Source organism: Mandrillus leucophaeus, unplaced genomic scaffold (genome assembly GCF_000951045.1).
Source record: "Mandrillus leucophaeus isolate KB7577 unplaced genomic scaffold, Mleu.le_1.0 Scaffold10, whole genome shotgun sequence".
Classification (NCBI taxonomy): Eukaryota; Metazoa; Chordata; class Mammalia; order Primates; family Cercopithecidae; genus Mandrillus; species Mandrillus leucophaeus.
The window spans coordinates 6683989-6702007 of NW_012098098.1; the positions used below are offsets into that span (position 1 = coordinate 6683989).

The 18019-nt window shown below is 53.1% G+C and overlaps 1 protein-coding gene across 1 annotated transcript in view; it reads left to right on the top strand.

Annotated features, from left to right (window-relative positions):
- ACSF3 (acyl-CoA synthetase family member 3) overlaps positions 1–18019 on the top strand; it is a 59358-nt gene that overhangs the window by 32067 nt on the left and 9272 nt on the right. Inside the window, exon 8 of the mRNA XM_011971926.1 lies at positions 7679–7805. Within this exon, the coding sequence (XP_011827316.1) occupies positions 7679–7805 (127 nt within the window). The remainder of the gene's footprint in view (positions 1–7678; positions 7806–18019) is intronic.

The following is an 18019-nucleotide window of genomic DNA, read 5'->3' on the forward strand; positions in this document are numbered from 1 at the left end:
TTGTATTCAGCATATAGATGCTGTACTTGTGTTAGATTTATACGTAAACGTTTCTTCTTTTCTTTACTCCTCTTTCTATTCCTTCTCCTCCTTTTCCTCTCCTGTTTAAACTATTGTAAGTATGGCAGGTGGGTGGCCGGGAGAGGGTTGTTTGTTTTTTGAGACAGTGTCTTGCCCTGTCGCCCAGGCCGGAGTGTGGTGGTGGAATCTCAACTCACTGCAACCTCTACTTCCTGGGTCCAAGTGATTCTCATGCCTCAGCCTCCCAGGTAGCTGGATTTACAGATGTGTGCCACATCTGGCTAATTTTTGTATTTTTAATAGAGGCAGGGTTTCACCATGTTGGCCAGGCTGGTCTCAAACTCCTGGCCTCAAGTGATCTGCCTGCCTCGACCTCCCAAGGTGCTGAGATTACAGGTGTGAGCCACTGTGCACGGTCAGGTTTTTGTTGCTGTTGTTAGTTTGCAATTGTTCATTGCTAGTAGGTAGAAATAGAATTGATTTTTGTGTGTTAGCCTCAAATACTTTAGTTGTTACCTTGCTGAATTAACTTACTAGTTTTAGGAGATTTTTGTAGACCTCTTGGGAATTTCTACAAATACAATCATGTTCTCTGCAAATACGAACAGTTTTATTTCTTTCTTTCCAATCTGTATGACCAAAGCCCTGACTAGGACTTCCATGTGATATTGAACAGCAGCAGGCAGAGTGGACCTTCTTATTTCTGATCTTAGGGAAAGGATCCAGTCTTTCAGCAAGTGTGTTAGTTACTGGCTTTTGCAGATTCTATTCTATCTACAATATGCTGAGAGTTTTTATCACTATATATATGTTGAATGTTTCCAAAAACTTTTTCTGTATTGATTGATTTTTCTTTATTAGGTTGTTAATATGGTAGATTACGTTGAACCAAGCTTTCCTTCCCAGGACAAACCCCACTTGGTCCTGGTGGGTCATTTTTTTTATATGTAGTACTGGATTTGATTTGCTAGCATATTGCTGAGTATTTTTGCGTCTCTATTCATGATAAATTTTGGTCTGTAGTTTCCCTTTTTTTTTTTTTTTTTTTTTGAGACAGAGTCTTGCTTAGTCGCCCAGGCTGGAGTGCAGTGGCGCGATCTCGGCTCACTGCAAGCTCCGCCTCCCGGGTTCGCGCCATTCTCCTGCCTCAGCCTCCCGAGTAGCTGGGACTACAGGCGCCCACCGCCTCGCCCGGCTAATTTTTTGCATTTTTAGTAGAGACGGGGTTTCACCGTGTTAGCCAGGATGGTCTCGATCTCCTGACCTCGTGATCCGCCCGTCTTGGCCTCCCAAAGTGCTGGGATTACAGGCGTGAGCCACCGCGCCCGGCCAGTTTCCCATTTTTATACTTTACTTGGGTTGTGTTTGAGGGTGATGCTGGCCTCATTAAATGAGTTGAGAAGAGTTCCCTCCTTCTCTATTTTTTTCTGGAAGAGATTGCGTAGAATTGGTATTATTTCTTCTTTCAATGTTGGTGGAATTCACCAATGAAATCATCTGGGCCTAGAGGTTTTCTTTTCTATTATTACTTTGTGTGTGGGGGACAAGGTCTCGTTCTGTCATGCAGGCTGGAGTGCAGTGGTACAATCATAGCTCACTGGAGCCTTGAACTCCTGGGCTCAAGTGATCCTCCTGCCTCAGCCTCCCAAGTAGCTGGGACCACAGGCATGTGCCACCATGCCCAGCTAATTTTTTTTTTTTTAATTTTTGTAGAGTTGGGGTCTCGCTGTATTGCCCAGGCTGATCTTGAACTCCTAGCCTCAAGTGACTCTCCCTCCTCGCCTCCCAAAGTGCAGGGATTACAGGTGTGAGCCACTGTGCCCTACCAGTGCCTTTTTTTGAAAGAAAAAGAACTATGAATTCAATTTCCTTAGTGCTTATAGGACTGTTCAGGTTATCTGTTGCATCTTGGGTGACTTTTGGTATACAGAATGTTTGAGGAATTGGTTCATTTAATCTGTTAAATTTCTTTGTGTAGTTTCCCTTCAGGCCATGAAACCATTAAAAGGTTAATAAGGGAATCCCCATCTTAACCTTTTCGTGGTTTCAGGGCCTGGAGTTATAAATGGCCCTGTTCCTCATGTTGGTCATCGGTGTCTTCTGTTTTTTTTTTCTTTGTTATCCTTGTTGGAGGTTTATCTGTTTTATGGCTCTTTTTTCAAAGAAGTCACTTTTGGATACATTGATTTTTCTTTATTTTTCTGTTTTTAATTTCACCGATTTTGTTCTTGGTTTCTTCTACTTGCCTCTGGCTTTTCTCTTTTTCTAGTTGCTTAAGGTAAAGCTTTAGATTATTGATTTGAGACCTTTCCTCTTTATAAGGTGTACATTTAATGATATACGTTGCCCTTAAGCATTGCTTTAGCTGCATCCCCAAGTTTTTATGTGTGTGTGTGTATATATGTGTATATATATGTAGTTGTTGTTTTGAGACAGAGTTTCACTCTTGTTGCCCAGGCTGGAGTGCAATGGCACGATCATGGCTCACTGCAACCTCCACCTCCCAGGTTCAACCAATTCTCCTGCCTCAGCCTCCCGAGTAGCTGGGAGTACAGGTATGCACCACCATGCCCAGCTAATTTTTTGTTTTTAGTAGAGACGGGGTTTCACCATGTTGGTCAGGTTGATCTCGAACTCCTGACCTCAAGTGTTCAGCCCGCCTTGGCTTCCCAAAGTGCTGGGATTACAGGCGTGAGCCACCATGCCCGGCCTAAATTTTGATATATTTTTATTTTCATTTAGTTCAGGGTATTTTTAATGTTCCTTAAGACTTCCTCTTTGGCTTGTGGATTATTTAGAAGTACAGCACATATTTTTGAAATATTTGCATAGTTTTCCATTATCTTTCTGTTACTGACTTCTAGTTTAAGTCCATTGCAGTCAAAAGACATGCTTGGTATATTTCAATTCTTTTAAATTTGTTAAGTTGTGTTTTATGGCCCACAATGTGGTTTCTTTTCAAGAATGTTCTGGTGTACTTGAAAAGAGTATATATTCTGCCCAGGCGCCATGGCTCATACCTGTAATCCCAACACTTTGGGAGGCCAAGGCAGGAGAATCACTGCCCAGGAGTTTGAGCCCAGCCTGAGCAACATAGTGAGACCCCATCTCTACAAAAAGTTTAAAAAAAAATTAGCTGGGCGTGGTGTTACATGCCTTTTGTCCCAGCTACTCAGGAGGCCAAGGTGGGAGGATCACCTGAACCTGGGAGTTTGAGGCTGCAGTGAGCTCTGGATTGTGCCGCTGCACTCCAGCCTGGGGGACCGAGCGAGAGTGTGTGTCCTGCTTGTTTTAGTAAATGTCTGTTCTGTAAATTAGGTGAAGATGTTTGATCTTGGTGTTCAGTTCTTCTATATCCTCGCTGGTTTTCTCACCACTTGTTCTGTTACTAAAGAAGGGGTTGAATTTTCCAACTATAACTGCCTGTTTCCGCTTTCAGTTTTTGCTTCATATATTTTGAAAGTCTGTTGTTTAGTACATTCACATTTATAATGATTGTGTCTTATTGGTGAATTGACTCTTATTAACATTTAATGCTCTGGTAATACTCTTTGCTCTTAAGTTTACTTTGATATTAATATAGCTATTTTAATTTCTTTTGATTGGCATTTGCATGTATAATTGTATTTGAGGGAAGTTACTTATGGACAGCATGCAGTTGGATTATGTGTGTTTTTTTACTCCAGCCTGACAAGCTTTGTAATTGGTATGTTTAGACCATTTACATTTAATGTAATTATTGATATGCTTGAATTTAAGTCTACCATTTTACTATTTGTTTACTTTTGTTCCCTGAGGGTTTTATTGCTTAACTTTACTGCCTTCTTTGAGGTTATTTTTTCGTATTCCGTTTTAATTTGTCTCAAGTTTTTTAGCGTAAATGTCTTTGCATAGTTTTTTCCGTACTAGTTCCAGAGACTACAATGTACGTACTTCCTTTTTACAGTCTCCTTAGAGTCAACATTTCAACACTTCCAGAAGAATGTAGAGCCACATCCCTGCCTCCATGTCGGTTCCTTACCCTCTGCCGTTAGGGCGTGGTTAGCGTAATACCTGTATTTGTTGTCAACTCCATTAGACAAAATGGTAATTTTTGCTTTCAACAGTCAAAAATATTTTAGAGAACTTCAGAAGAAAGGAACTCAACTTCATTCATCCAACTGTTTGCCGCTTCTGTTCCTTTTCCTGTATTCCCAATGTACCAAGTCTCCTTCTGATACCAGTTTCTTTCTGTCTGAAGGACATTCTACAGGAATTATTTTAGATCAGATCTGCTTGCAACAAATTATCTTATTTTTCTTCATCTAAGAATGTCTTTATTTTATTTTCCTTCCTGAAGGATATTTTCATTGGATTAGGAATTCTGGGTTGACAATTATTTTCTTTTAGCACTTTAAAAATATGATTCTTGGCTGGATGTGGTGGCTCATGCCTAGAATCCCAGCACTTTGGGAGGCCAGGAGGGGTGGATCACCTGAGGTCAAGAATTTGAGCTGGGCACGGTGGCTCATACCTGTAATCTCAGCACTTTGGGAGGCCAAGGCGGGCGGATCACGAGGTCAGGAGATCGAGACCACAGTGAAACCCCGTCTCTACTGAAAAAAAAATAAAAAAATTTAGCCGGACCTGGTCGTGGGCACCTGTAGTCGCAGCTACTGGGGAGGCTGAGGCAGGAGAATGGCGTGAACCTGGGAGGCGGAGCTTGCAGTGAGCCAAGATTGCACCACTGCACTCTAGCCTGGGCGACAGAGCAAGACTCTGTCTCAAAAAAAAAACAAAAAGAATTTGAGACCAGCCTGGCCCACGTAGGGAAATCCCATCTTTACTAAAAATACAAAAATTAGCCAGGCGTGGTGGCGCACACCTGTAATCCCAGCTACTTGGGAGGCTGAGGCAGGAGAATTGTTTTAACCTGGGAGGTGGAGGTTGCAGTGAGCCGAGGTCATGCCATTGCACTCCAGCCTGGGTGACAGAGTGTGACTCTGTCTCAAAAATAATAATAATAATAATAAAACTCCACTTCTTTCTGGCCTTCATTGTTTCTGTGGAGAAATCAGTGGTCGTGGGAACCCTTGTTCCTCTCTGTGTGTCAGTGATTGGATTATGATGTGTCTGGGCTTGGACATTTTCGGTTTGTCTTGTCTGTGATTCTCTCAGCTTCTTTAATTTATAGGCTTATGTTTTCACCAAATTTTGAGTTTTTAGCCAAGTTTTATCAAACGTCTTTCTGCACTTAAGTCTTTTCTTCTGTCACTGCAGTAACATGAACGTTGTTAGCCCTTTGTGTGTTTTGTGTTTACTTTTCCTGGCTATTTTTCTTTCTGTTCAGATTTTGGGTCATTTCTGTTGCTCTTTCTTCAAGTTGTCAGATTCATTTCTTCATCGTCCTTCTGCTCTTGAGCCAGTTTGTGACATTTTTTATTTCTGTATTTTTCACTTTTGAAATTTTCGTTTGGTTCTGCTTTATATCTGTTATTTCTTTGTTGAGACTGTTTTTCCATTTATTTCCAAGTGTTTGCCCTTTCTTTTTTATTTGTTCTTTTTTTAAATTTTTTATTATTTATTTATTTATTTTTGAGACAGGGTCTCACTCTGTCAGCCAGGCTGGAGTGCAGTGCTGCAGTCTCAGCTCACTGCAACCTCCACTTCAAGCGATCCTCCCACCTCTGCCTCCCAAGTAGCTGGGACTACAGGCACGCACCACCACACCTTGCTAATTTTTGTCTTTTTTGTAGAGACAGGGTTTTGCCATGTTGCCCAGGCTGTTCTCAAACACCTGAGCTCAAGCAGTCTGCCCGCCTCAGCCTTCCAAGCTCGAGCAGTCTGCCCGCCTCAGCCTTCTAAGCTCGAGCAGTCTGCCCACCTCAGCCTTCCAAAGTGTGTCCTTACGTTTTGGAGCATTTTTGTAATAGTGCTTTAAAGTCTTTTTCAGATAATTCCAATAACTATGTCGTCTCAGTGCTGTCGTATTCTTTTTCTATATGAGTTGCTATTTTTCTGGTTTTCTCCTGTGTTGAGTAACTTTGTATTGTACCCTGGACATTTTTAATGTTAGGGATGAGATTCTTGGTCTTGTTGACATTCTATAAAGATGTTGAGGTGTTTGTTTTACTGTGACCTCGTTGGCTTAACTGCGAAGTCTGACCTTCCTTCCCTGGGATTGGTCTCAATGTCATTTTATTTTTAGGGCCTTTGCCTTGCTGTCTCTACATGTCCCACAAACATACTGACCAGTGGCCAGTCTGACCATGGCAGTGGAGCAGATAAAGGACAGCAGTGAAAACATTCACGAAATCAGATAAAGTCCGTGGTTTCATTTGAAAAAACAAACGCAAGGCTCTGAGCAGCAGGAGTTAGGCCGGGCACTGTGCGGACAACCCTGTCACCATGCGGGGCAGGGGTTCCACCCCTGTGGGTGGCGTCAGCCCCTCCTGGAGGAGCCCAGGCTGGCAGGTTGGCAACAGGACGACGCACTGGGTGGAGTCTGCCGTGGGGCAGTGTTGGCACCAGGACGTCTCAGCGTCCTTTCTCCGCGTCAGATAAATAGGTTCTGCTCTTTCGCTGTCTACTTCCCTGGCCCCTGGTTTTTTGAAGTCCATTCCAGATGGCAGGTGATGAGCCTCGGTGAGACTCTGTACACATCCCTTGACCTCCTGGGTCACAGCCAGACGCTTTCACAGCCCTGCGGAGGGCACTGCCCACTTTCACAGTTGAGAAGGGTGAGGGTCGTGGAGCTGGCAGCTGCTCACCTGAAGCCCCTGCTCCTTCTCTGCCCTCCCCAGACCCTCCTGACCTATGAGCCGAGGGCTCGGCCGATGTCTTCACAGACCCACCGTGTCCGGGGCCTCCCACGTGCTCACGCCATCTGTTCCTGGTGCTTCTGGGACCCCCAGCCCAGGCTCACATAACCCAGCCTCCCTCCTGCCCTTTTCGCGGTCACAGTAGAAGAACGGCGAGGCTGTGCTTCCTGGGGCCACGGCAGTGCCCGCGTGCGTAACGGGCCTCCAGGAACCCCCCACCCTCGGGCCCCACCTTCCCTTCCCACGGAGTCTTCCCTCTTGTGATTGGTCACTCAGCCCTGCAGAGGGCACTGCCGGCTCCGAGCTGCCACAGCCCCTGCAGGCGAGGTGTGGACAGATGCCCGCTGCTGTGTTCCCTGGTTTGAGAAACACCCCGAAGGTGGGATTTGGGCACAGGTTTTAGACGTGGACAGGCTGCCTGGATCTAGCTCAGGCCCTGAGTGCTGAGGCCTGGGCCGGTTACGTGCTCGAGTCTAGAGGATGGGGTAGGAGCGCCTACTTCTGTGGCTGTTCTGAGAGGAATGAAAGGACACCCAGCTCCTGGCCAGGGCACCAGGGCCCACAAAGGACAGCGGGGACACCCAGCTCCCGGCCGGGGCACCAGGGCCCACAGAGGACAGCGGGGACACCCAGCTCTCGGCCGGGGCACCAGGGCCCGCAGAGGACAGCGGGGAACGCTTAGCTTAGCATGGTTGGCTTCCACCTGTCGAAACCTGCGTTTTCCAAACATTCCAACAAAGCACTCAGTTTCAGAAAGCACGCGGCCCTGGGTGGGCTGGAAGCAGCCCACAAGGTGAAAGGGCCAATCCCAAGAGGGTGTGCCCGGCTCTGACCTCCATCTTCTTCATCCTCCACAGGTGACCCCAGGGCTTGAAGAGAAGGAGGGGGAGCTGCTGGTGAGGGGACCCTCCGTGTTTCGAGAGTACTGGAATAAACCAGAAGAAACTAAAAGTGCATTCACCCTGGATGGCTGGTTTAAGACAGGTAGGACCCAGCCCCGTGGGAGTGGAGAAGACCCCGAGGGGAACAGGCAAGAACTCAACTCGCTGCCCAGGTTGAGTGGCACCGAGGCTGGGAATTCCCAGAATTTTCAGCCAAAGGCGGAAGATGGGGTGGAGTGGGGCTGCAGTTACGGTGCTGCCTCCTGAGCACCCAGCCTCCCCACCGGCCTCTAGAGCAGGCTCCTTGGCCCTGTCCCTCAGTGCCAGGGGCCCTGGTGCCCTGTGACAAGGCTTCCACGTTGTCCTCAGCACGACAGCCGCTCTGGCACGCACGTACCCTGACCACAGACGCTGGGCCCCACGCAGCCCGTCCTGGTGACCCTGCTGCCCCTCGTGGGCTGGGGCACCCTCCACCTCCGAGGTGCACCCCTGCACCCTGCACCCTGAGACCTCACCACGCCCATGCTCAGCCACACTTGTGCCCTCCACATCCTTCTCCCCACCGGAGTCAGAAGTCAGTGGCCACAGTGTAGTTGGTTTGCAGTGTAGCTGTTCGTTTACTGTTCCACAAATCAGCACATTCTCTCTGCCTGCCAGAACAGGCCTGTGGGTGAGCAGGAACCTGCCTGCCTGACTGAGGTGGCCCAGGAAGCCTGTGGCGGTCAGGAGAGACGGCAGCACCCCTGGAGCCTACTGGCAGCTGCCACTGCCACCCTCCTGCTCTCCCTGAGCCTGCCCTGAGCCGCTGCCGCCTGGCCCCTCCTTTGTGAGAAGCTAGCTTGGTCCCAGGATCCCGCGTCCCGCCCCATGGGGCATATTTGGACAGTGGATATTTGGACATTTGGATAGTGGGCGTATGTTGATGGACATCTGGATAGTGGACATATGTGGATGGACATTTGGATAGTGGGCGTATGTGGATGTGTTACTAAGGGGTCCTTGCTCCCAGAGCTCCCAAGATGGTGGCGGGCCGCTTCCAAGATGGTGGCAAGCCTCGTGTTCTCTGACCTGGGGTTCTTGGCCTCACGGATTCCAAGGAATGGAATCTTGGGCCATGGGGTGAGTGTGAAAGCTCTGTTAGAAGCTGTGGGTCATGGAAGAGAACCGTGGAACCCAGTGACTAGTGTTGAGCTCGATTAGGACGAACCTGGGCACTTAGCCATGCAGGAACAGTGGCGAGCCTTTAGCCCGATCAGGAGCGGCAATGGGCGCCTCGCTGGATCAGGAGCACAGCGGACACCCTGCCGGATCCGGAGGGATAGAAGTCAGCGGCGGGTCTGCGACAGCGGCTGTCAGCAGTGGTGGATGGCGAGCGAAAGCTCAGCTCGAGCTGTAATAAACACAGACCAGAAGAGAGCGCAGTTGCAAGATTTAATAGAGTGAAAACAGAGCTCCCATACCAAGGAAGGGACCCAAAGAGGGTAGCCGTTCCGGGCTCCAGTGCCTGGGTTTATATCCCGACCATTGTCCCTCCCACTGCGCTCTCAGGCGATAGATGATTGGCTATTTCTTTACCTCCTGTTTTAGCCTAATTAGCATTTTAGTGAGCTCTCTTTACTACCTGACTGGTCGGTGTGAGCAAGCCCCATGCTTAAAGGCGGACGCGGTCACCTTCCCAGCTTGGCTTAGGCATTCTTAGTTGGCCCACGAAATCCAGCTGGTCCTCTCAGATGGACATTTGGATGGTGGACGTATGTGGATGGATATTTGGATAGTGGACGCGCGTGGGTGGACGTTCGGAGGGCGGACCGCGTGGGTGGGCGTTTGGAGAGTGGGACCCCGGTGGGTGTGGCTGCAGGTACTCACTGTGGTGTGTTTATCCTGAAGATGTGCGCGCTGCTCCTGACCCCTGGGCAGTGAGATTGTGGTGGTTTTTCTTTTCTTTTTTTTTGGTCTGTCTGTATTTTATGCTGAACATCATTATTTTATAATAACCTTTAAGTAATATTTTCCAACAAGAGAGGCCCATTATCACGCATCAGAATCTGTTGACCCGAAATCAGAAACACGTCTGCCCCGTGCCTTTCCACAGGGAGCAGAGCTGGGGGGATGCAGCACGCAGGCGGGACGGGCTCCTTGAGGGGTGCTGGAAGGGGCCATGTTGGCCCGCAGCCTCGCGGCCTCATGGCCTGATCCTGTGGGTCCCAGAGGCCCTGGAGCATGTGCTGCTGTGAGGCAGGTGTGCTAGGTGTGTGGTCGTTCCGCACGTTTGCAAAGCAAAGTTTCCATGAGCTCCTAGAGCAGAGGCCAGTGCCCTACGCAGCGTCTCACAGGCTTCCTAAGGCATCCTGGGAGGCACCTCCGTGGGCCGGACATCAGCAGAGGACCCAGGGCTGGGGCCTTAGAAGCCTCTCTGCGACAGGACATGGTCAGCACATCAAACACTCCCAGTTTATCTTTTTTATACATCCCCATTAGTGCACACTGAGCTGGGGGAACAAGCCTGTCCATGACTTCCCTTCAAGTGCAGAATTACAGGAACCTGACTAGAGCGGGTCCTGCTCGGAGCCTCCCTGCAGCGCCCTCTGAATGCCCCGACCCCAACCTGACTCATGCTGCGGTTCTTTTATTTCCTTATTTGTGTATGTATTTATTTATTTATTTTTGAGATGGAGTCTTGCTCTGTCGCCCAGGCTGGAGCGCAGTGATGCGATCTCGGCTCACTGCAACCTCCGCCTCCCGGGTTTAAGTGATTCTCCTGCCTCAGCCTCCCAAGTAGCTGGGATTACAGGCGCCCGCCACCACACCAGCTAATTTTTGTATTTTTAGTATAGATGGGTTTCACCATGTTGGCCAGGCTGGTCTCAAACTCCTGACCTCAGGTGATCCACCCGCCTCAGCCTCCCAAAGTGCTGGGATTACAGGTGTGAGCTACCGCTCCTGGTCAGTTCTTTTATTTTTAAATTCGGATAAAAAGCTGAAGATGTTTTTTTCTTTGAAAGCACAGGAACCACAGCCCTGTGGATTTTGCGAGTCGCGGGGCTCCCTGAGCCGTGGGGAGGGCAGCCGTGTGAGATGTGGGGCTGTGAGTGCGGAAACACTCGTAGTCACCGGTGCCGATGCGTATTTCAGCCGGGGCGGAATCGCATGCATTAATTATTGTAAAGAGATGTCTTTAGGAGAAAATGATTTTGAAATTCAGTTTAATTTCATTGTAACGTGCTGCAAACAGGAAGGGAGTATGTGTGTTTAATGGGCTCTCGGGGGTAAGGCCTGGAAGCCGCATGCCTTTGTCACAGGCCATTAGCGATGCCGCCTGCATAATGAGAGCCTGCAATCAGCTCACAGCTGCCGCCCCTGCCGGGAGAGCATGATATTAAATAGAAATCAGGAGAAATTAAACTTAACCCTTTCCCTGGCCAGCCCCTCCTGCCACACAGATTCTGGCATAAGCTGGTGGGCACAGGGGATGGCCGGGGATGGCTGGACACAGCCGAGGATGGCCAGGATGGCCGAGGCCGGCCTACAGCTCCTCAGCAGTCTCCTCCAGGTCAGGATGAGAGGAGAGGTTGCCAGCTTTGATGCCGGCCGCTCCTGCCCCCTTACCTGCCTCCTTGCCTACAGCCTGCTTCTGCCTCAAGATCACACAGGGGGTTTGCGAGGCCAGGGGTCTCTGCCGCTGCTCAAGGAGATGTCAAAGGTCTGTTTCAAGTAACTGCTCTGACCCACCAAAATGATCTCTCCAGATGCTCTGACTCCACGTGCCCTCGCTCAAAGACACGTAGGCACATTTGCCGCCTGGGCGAGTAGAAGGTGACACGGAGGTGGGCAGCTCTGCCGGGCAGGTGCGGGAGCAGCAGCAACCCCTCCTGGGGGTATCTGGGGATCAGGAGAGGGGCGGTGGGGCAGGCTGGAGTCCCTGCAGGGGTGAATGGGGTCTTAGGCTCCAGCCGGGAGAGGAAACCTGTTGAAGGAGCTCCTCAGAGAAGAGCCAGGGATCCCGGAGAGGACCACCAGGAGCTTGCGGGGAAGGATTGAGGGGAAGAGCCCCAGGTCCTGGGAGGACCACCAGGAGCTCACAGGGAAGGATGGGGAGAGGCGAGTGGCTGGAGAACCCCCAGACTGAGAAGTCCTGCTTAGGGAGGGAGAAGAGAGCTGGGCCTGAGTGGCCCCATCCCCCAAGGTAGAGCATCAGCCCAGTCACCCGGGCCCTCCATGTGGTCACAGGCACCACCGTTGGGCACTAGCCTAGTTGTCACCCTGTCTGAGGCATGTTAGGGGCAGCAGCAAGGGCCCAGTGCTTCCAGGGCCCGGCTGGGGCTCCATGCGTCCCTGGGCATCCCCAGAACCTTCTGTGTCTCAGCCGTTGGGTGCTTACATCTGGGCCAGTGGCAAAGGGTTAAAGGGACCTTGTGATTTAGTTGGGACTCATTGGCCTCAAGAAGCAGAAAATCAAAGGGGCAGCAGCCCCAGCCACCACGGTTTCCCCTGTGGAGCCAGAGCTCCCCGGCAGGCACTGTGGAGGCCAAGCGGGGACTGGCAGTGTCATGGTCCTGGCCCACGGCCTCGCAGCCTCCCACAGCCTCCCACAGCCTCCCACTGTGGGAACGAGGTGGACGCTGAGCCCCAGGCCTGATGGCACATTTGAGGTCAGATGGGGACACGTGGGCTGTTCCGGCAGCTGTCCCCTCATCCAGAGGAGGGACCTTCTCAGAAGCCCTAGGGCCTTTGTCTCATGGACTAAAACTCTCTCCTGACCATCCTGCCTTCACAGGGCACTGGGCATCTCTGTGGGGCAAGGGAAGGAGCACGGGCATCCTGGTGGGGCCCCAAGACCCAACCAAGGCTCATCTGGCTGGTGCCAGCCCCTGCGCCAAGGGTGCCGACCAAGGTCAGAGCCAATTGTGGGGATGACAGGTGCCGAAATGGCCATGCCCGCCCCAGCCCCTTCCATCCAGCAGAGGGACCTCGCTGGGCTTCCCGCACTCAGCTGGCTGTGCTGTGAAGCCCCCTCTTCCCTTCTCAGAGCCATCCGTCCACACGACAGCTCCTGAGAGGGACCCTGTTTTGCTGCCTGCAGGTGCCAAGCTGACTGACGGGCCATGCTGAGGAGGGTGGCCCCAGCCCTCCTGCAAGATGCCCTTCTGTGCAGCCTGCGGGGCCACCAGGCCCACGAGACGGGCATGGCCTTCAGATGTATCTTAGCCTGGGTTCCCTAGAAACACACACGGACTCTGGGCAGAGGGTGAGTGTTTTGACGTTTTTTTTAAAAGCCAAAGTTACACACCCGTGGCTTAAAGACCCAAGTGGTTTCAGCAGTTTGAGAAGAACCACAGCCGTGCCCCTTCCCCAGACTCACCAGCTGCTGCTTCTGTGCAGTCTCTGCATCCTGAGGGCTGCCAGCGCCGCCACCTCTGGACTCCTTTTTACTGCCGTGACTTGACTCCCGCAGAGGAGGCCCCTCCTCGGGCGTGGCGCGGCTCAGGCCCTACAGCATCTGCACTGTTGAGACCATGGAGTCGCCGATGAGAACTGAGCCCAGGAGACACTGAGATTTTTCCTCTTTGTTTGTTTTCCAGAGTCAGGAAAGTCTTGGTTTTCTTGGTCTTCTGGTGCCAATTCCTCGTGGGCTGGGCTGGTCTCCCCACGGCGCCTCCTTTCCCATCACCACCACCCCTTCCCTCCTGGCGAGTGAGGACTTCCGCTCCCAGCCCACAGCATCCTCCTCTTCTCACTTCCGTCCCCAGCTTTGGGGACTGCTTTCCCCGGGGCTTCGTGAGGCAGGGTGTGTAGGGTCAGTACTTGGAGACTCGCGTGTCTCTCCGTGTCTTCGTTCTGCCCTCAGCCGTGCTTGCTGGTTTGGCTGGGTATAGGTTCTGGGTTAGAAGTCGGTTCTGTGTCATTTTCTGGCCTTCAGATTTGCTGGTGCCCCAGCCGTGCTGAATCCTGGCACTTGGTGACTCCCTCTTTTCTTTTTTTTGAGACAGTCTCGCTCTGTTGCCAGGCTGGAGTGCGGTGGCGCCATCTCGGCTCACTGCAACCTCTGCCTCCCAGGTTCAAGCAATTCTTCTGCTTCAGCCTCCCAAGAGTAGTTTGGATTACAGGCACCCGCCACCATGCCTGGCTAATTTTTGTATTTTTAGTAAAGACGGGGTTTCACCATGTTGGCCAGATGGTCTCAATCTGCTGACCTCGTGATCTCCCCACCTCGGCCTGCCAAAGTGCCGGAATTACAGGCATGAGCCACTGCGCCCAGCCATGACCACCTCTTTTTAATGTACAGGGTCTCCTCTGTCCCCAGACCCCTGAGCCCAGGTCGAGGAGTCACCAGGTGAGGACTGACCAAGGTCAGGGAGCCTCCGGGTCAGCGCTGAGCCCAGGTCGGGGAGCCGCCGGGTGAACGCTGAGCCCAGGTCAGGGAGCTGGGTCTCAGGCCATCTCTGGGACTCCCTCTGCCCTCAAGTAGCCTCTCCCACTCCTGGCCCACAGAGGAGACCTGGCTGGCACTGGGGTCCAGGTGCAGAAGCCTCCAGTGTCCACAGCCACCTGAGCTTCCAGCACCTTCCCTCCTGCTGGGCGGTGGCCTCTGCCTGGCCGCGATGGAGGCCGCCTGCCCTGCTGCCCCTCTGAGCCTCGGTCTGTCTTCCCTGCAGCCACCTCCCCTAGCCAGGTGCCCAGGGGCAACCAACTGGTGGTGCCTTTCATGTAACTGGATTTCCAGCTGCTTCTGCACACACATGGGGGCACCTGTTCCAGCTGCCTCTCTCTCTGCACACACGGGGCACCTGTTCCAGCTGCCTCTCTACACACACGGGGGTACCTGTTCCAGCTGCCTCTCTCTCTACACACACGGGGCACCTGTTCCAGCTGCCTCTCTCTGCACACACACGGGGCACCTGTTCCAGGCTTGGAGGCCGGGGACTCAGGGGCAGAGGTCTCAGGGCAGGGGCTTGGGCTTCCCTCGGTGCTTTCCTCAAGGACCAGGGGCCAAGCTTCACATTCTGTTGCTGGCATCAGTGCCATTTGGGAGCAAAAGTCCGACAGACTAGTTCTGGGCCTCTCTTCACCCTGTTTCCTGGGATCGGGCTTTGGAGGCTGGTGTCACTCCAGATCCAGGCTCAGGAACCGGATCTGCACAGCAGAACAGGCGTTGTTCTTATCTTGCGTGCCGGTCAGGACACCCCCCGGCTGGGAGTGCTTCCTCCAAGGCCCACAGACAAGGTCTCGCTGGGGGACTGGGGACTGCAGCACCTCTCTCCACCCACACTTCCAGAGAATTCAAATCTGAGTATTGGGAGATTTATTTTCAATTACAGTGGAAGGCAGAGACATGAAATAGCACCGAATTCAAAAGCAGGTCATAAATCCAGGTAATAGGAGTTTATTGATTGCTATATTGTATCTGTCAGAACAAAACTCCTTTAATGCACACATCAGGCCGAGGAGATACACAGCCCATTGGCAGCCAACTCCAATTCCAGAATCAATGCATTTTGATAAATAGGTTGTTATAAAAAGTAAAGGTTATTTAACTTGTTTGACGTGCATTTCACAATGATTGCGAGTTGCCCTGGAGCCCTCTGAACCTTCTGAGTCGCCCTCGCTGCCGCAGGACAGACCTCCCGCGGTGTCCGACCCACTCTTGCTTGGCTGAGACTTTGTTTAAACCCTGGCTCCGATGCCGCTGAGCCCTTGGTAGCAGCGTCCCAGCCTGGAAGAACAAAACCAGCCACTCTTCCCCTTGGCAAAGGCACAGCAAGGCGGGTGAGGCGGGCGCTGGACAGTCTGGGAATGGGCAGGGAGGTGTGACCCTCAGAGCGGAGGTTGCTCCGCACTGAGAAACTCGAACAAAGCCTGACACGTTCCAGAGGGCAAGCTCAGGGCTGGGAGGGAAGCATCGGGGCAGCCCCTTTGGGTGGCGGTGCCCAGGCCTTGCAGGCAAGACACTGGCCAGGGGAGGTGGACCAGGGGCACCAGGGCAGAGGGGCCCTGTGTGTGCAGCAGGAGGGACCCTGAAGGGCCCCGGCCTAGAGGTGGCCTTTGCAAGGAGGATTGCCAGGAACGTCCAGGCCAAGGCAGCCAGGCAAAGGCATCCGGGCAAAGGCGGCCGGGCCCAAGAGACGCACGTGTGACTTGGGCTTTCTTCTGTGGGCAGTGGGGAGTCTCTCCCTACACCCAGAAGGGGCTCCAGGCAGCAGTGAGGATGGGGATGCTGAGCTGGAGGGTGGAGCCGGCAGCAGTGAGGATGGGGATGCTGAGCTGGAGGGTGGAGCCGGCAGCAGTGAGGATGGGGATGCTGAGCTGGAGGGTGGAGCCGGCCCTGGGGTGCTGGCTGGGCTGACAGCAGCACCACCCTCTGATGCCCGGGGTGGGACGGACACATGACTGCCACCATCCACTGAGGGTCCCCGCACGCCAAGCACGCGCTCTGAGCACTGAGGGTCCCCACATGCCACACATGCGTTCTGAGCACAGAAGCACCTTTCAGAATCGTCCCCGAGACACGTATCCGTCACAGAGAGATAGGTCTCAGTCCTGCACTGATTGGCTCTGCCCAGTGCTGCTGAGGAGTCTCAGACACAGCCTTTTTCCAACAGGTGTAGCTGCCACTTTCTCCAGCACAGAAGCCTGGGGCCCTGAGAATGGCACCATGCTGCACGCGGACCCTCGGGGTTCTTCCTTCTGCATGGCTCAGTGGAAACCCTGCATGCAGCACAGCGGGCAGGCTGGGGCCTGTGACGACCCTGGGGTTGGAGGCCAGGCAGGGCTTCACTGAGAAGCGGGGATCTGGGGCCTGGCGCCCAGGGAATGGACGGCTCTGCAAGCTGCCCCCACCAGTCCTTCCTGAGCACTGGCTTCAGGAGAAGCATCTCAGGGCAGAGGCAGCCAGGCCCAGGCAGGGAGTGACCCCTGAACAAGGCCTGCAGCAGGGTCTCGGGGCCTGACTGTGCCAGAAACAGCCCCGAGCCAGAAAGGATGGGCAGGTGCTGACTGCCACCACTCCTGGGATATCTCAGCACCAGGGCTTCGACCCCTGGGGATACACACCCACGCCTGCAGACACACCCACACCTGCAGACACGCCCACGCCTGCACACACGCCTACGCCTGCACACACACCCACGCCTGCACACACCCACGCCTGCAGAGACACCCACACCTGCACACACCCACGCCTGCAGAGACACCCACGCCTGCACACACACCCACGCCTGCAGAGACACCCACGCCTGCGCACACACCCACGCCTCCACACACACTCGCGGGCACGCGCACCATGGGCCCATTCGTCATGAGACATCTTCGGGCTGGGAGTGCAGGTTCTGAGGCTGCAGCCTGCTCTCCTGGACTTCTCACCCTCAGTGGCTGGTGGTGTCTGTGTTGAGCTACTCGAGAAAGAAAGAAATGGGGGAAGCTCAGTGCCCACAGGAGGGCTCCAGGAAGGAAAGTGTGGGGCAGCCCCGGCCATTGTTCTAGGACCAGCATGGTCAGGTGCGGAGGGCAAAAGACGGGCACCAGCAGGAGGCTCCAGGCACCCAGGAAAGGCCCTGTCCTCAGCCACCAGTGGCGCCTCTCCCATCCAGAGGGGCTAGACAGTCACTGCTGGACCCCACCGTGGTGGATGTTGTAAGGTGTCTGGTTCACTTGTTTTATGAATATTTGGTCTGGATTCTCTTGTGGGCCTGAGAGACGGCAGGACAGGGCCTGGTGGGTCTTGGCCCCTCCCCGAGAGCCTACCTGCGTGAGGGGCGCTGCAGTCCCAGGGGTGCCGTCTGGGGGCCTTTGCAGCGGCAGCAGCACAGCCAGGAGGCCCAGCACACCCTGGCATCCATCCTGAGGGAGGGTCAAAGCATCAGACCTTGTGCTTGTTGCTTAGAAAAGGCCATGTGTCCCACCATAACCAGTGGTTATCAATCACTGTGACAGAAACAGGTCCTGAGCCGGCTTACTAATGCAGGGTGTCTGCAGACCATGGGCCCAGCAGGGCTCCTGGCACCTCCGGGTCCTTGCAGGCTCTGGGCCCACTGCTGACCTGACCTGGAGGAACTGCATACAGCTGAGCGTGGGGATGGGACCCCACCTCATGGGCACAGTCCCACCTTGGGATGCGCGTCACGACCACCAGGAATGTGGGCTTACCTGGCATAGCTGCTTCCGCATTGGAGTTGCCACAGGGTAGTAACCAGAGCCCTCTTTCCTCAGAAGACACTGTGGTGTTTAAGGACGTCCAGTTAACCAGAGCCCCCTTTCCTCAGGGGACACCGTGGTGTTTAAGGATGTCCAGTTAACCAGAGCCCCCTTTCCTCAGGGGACACC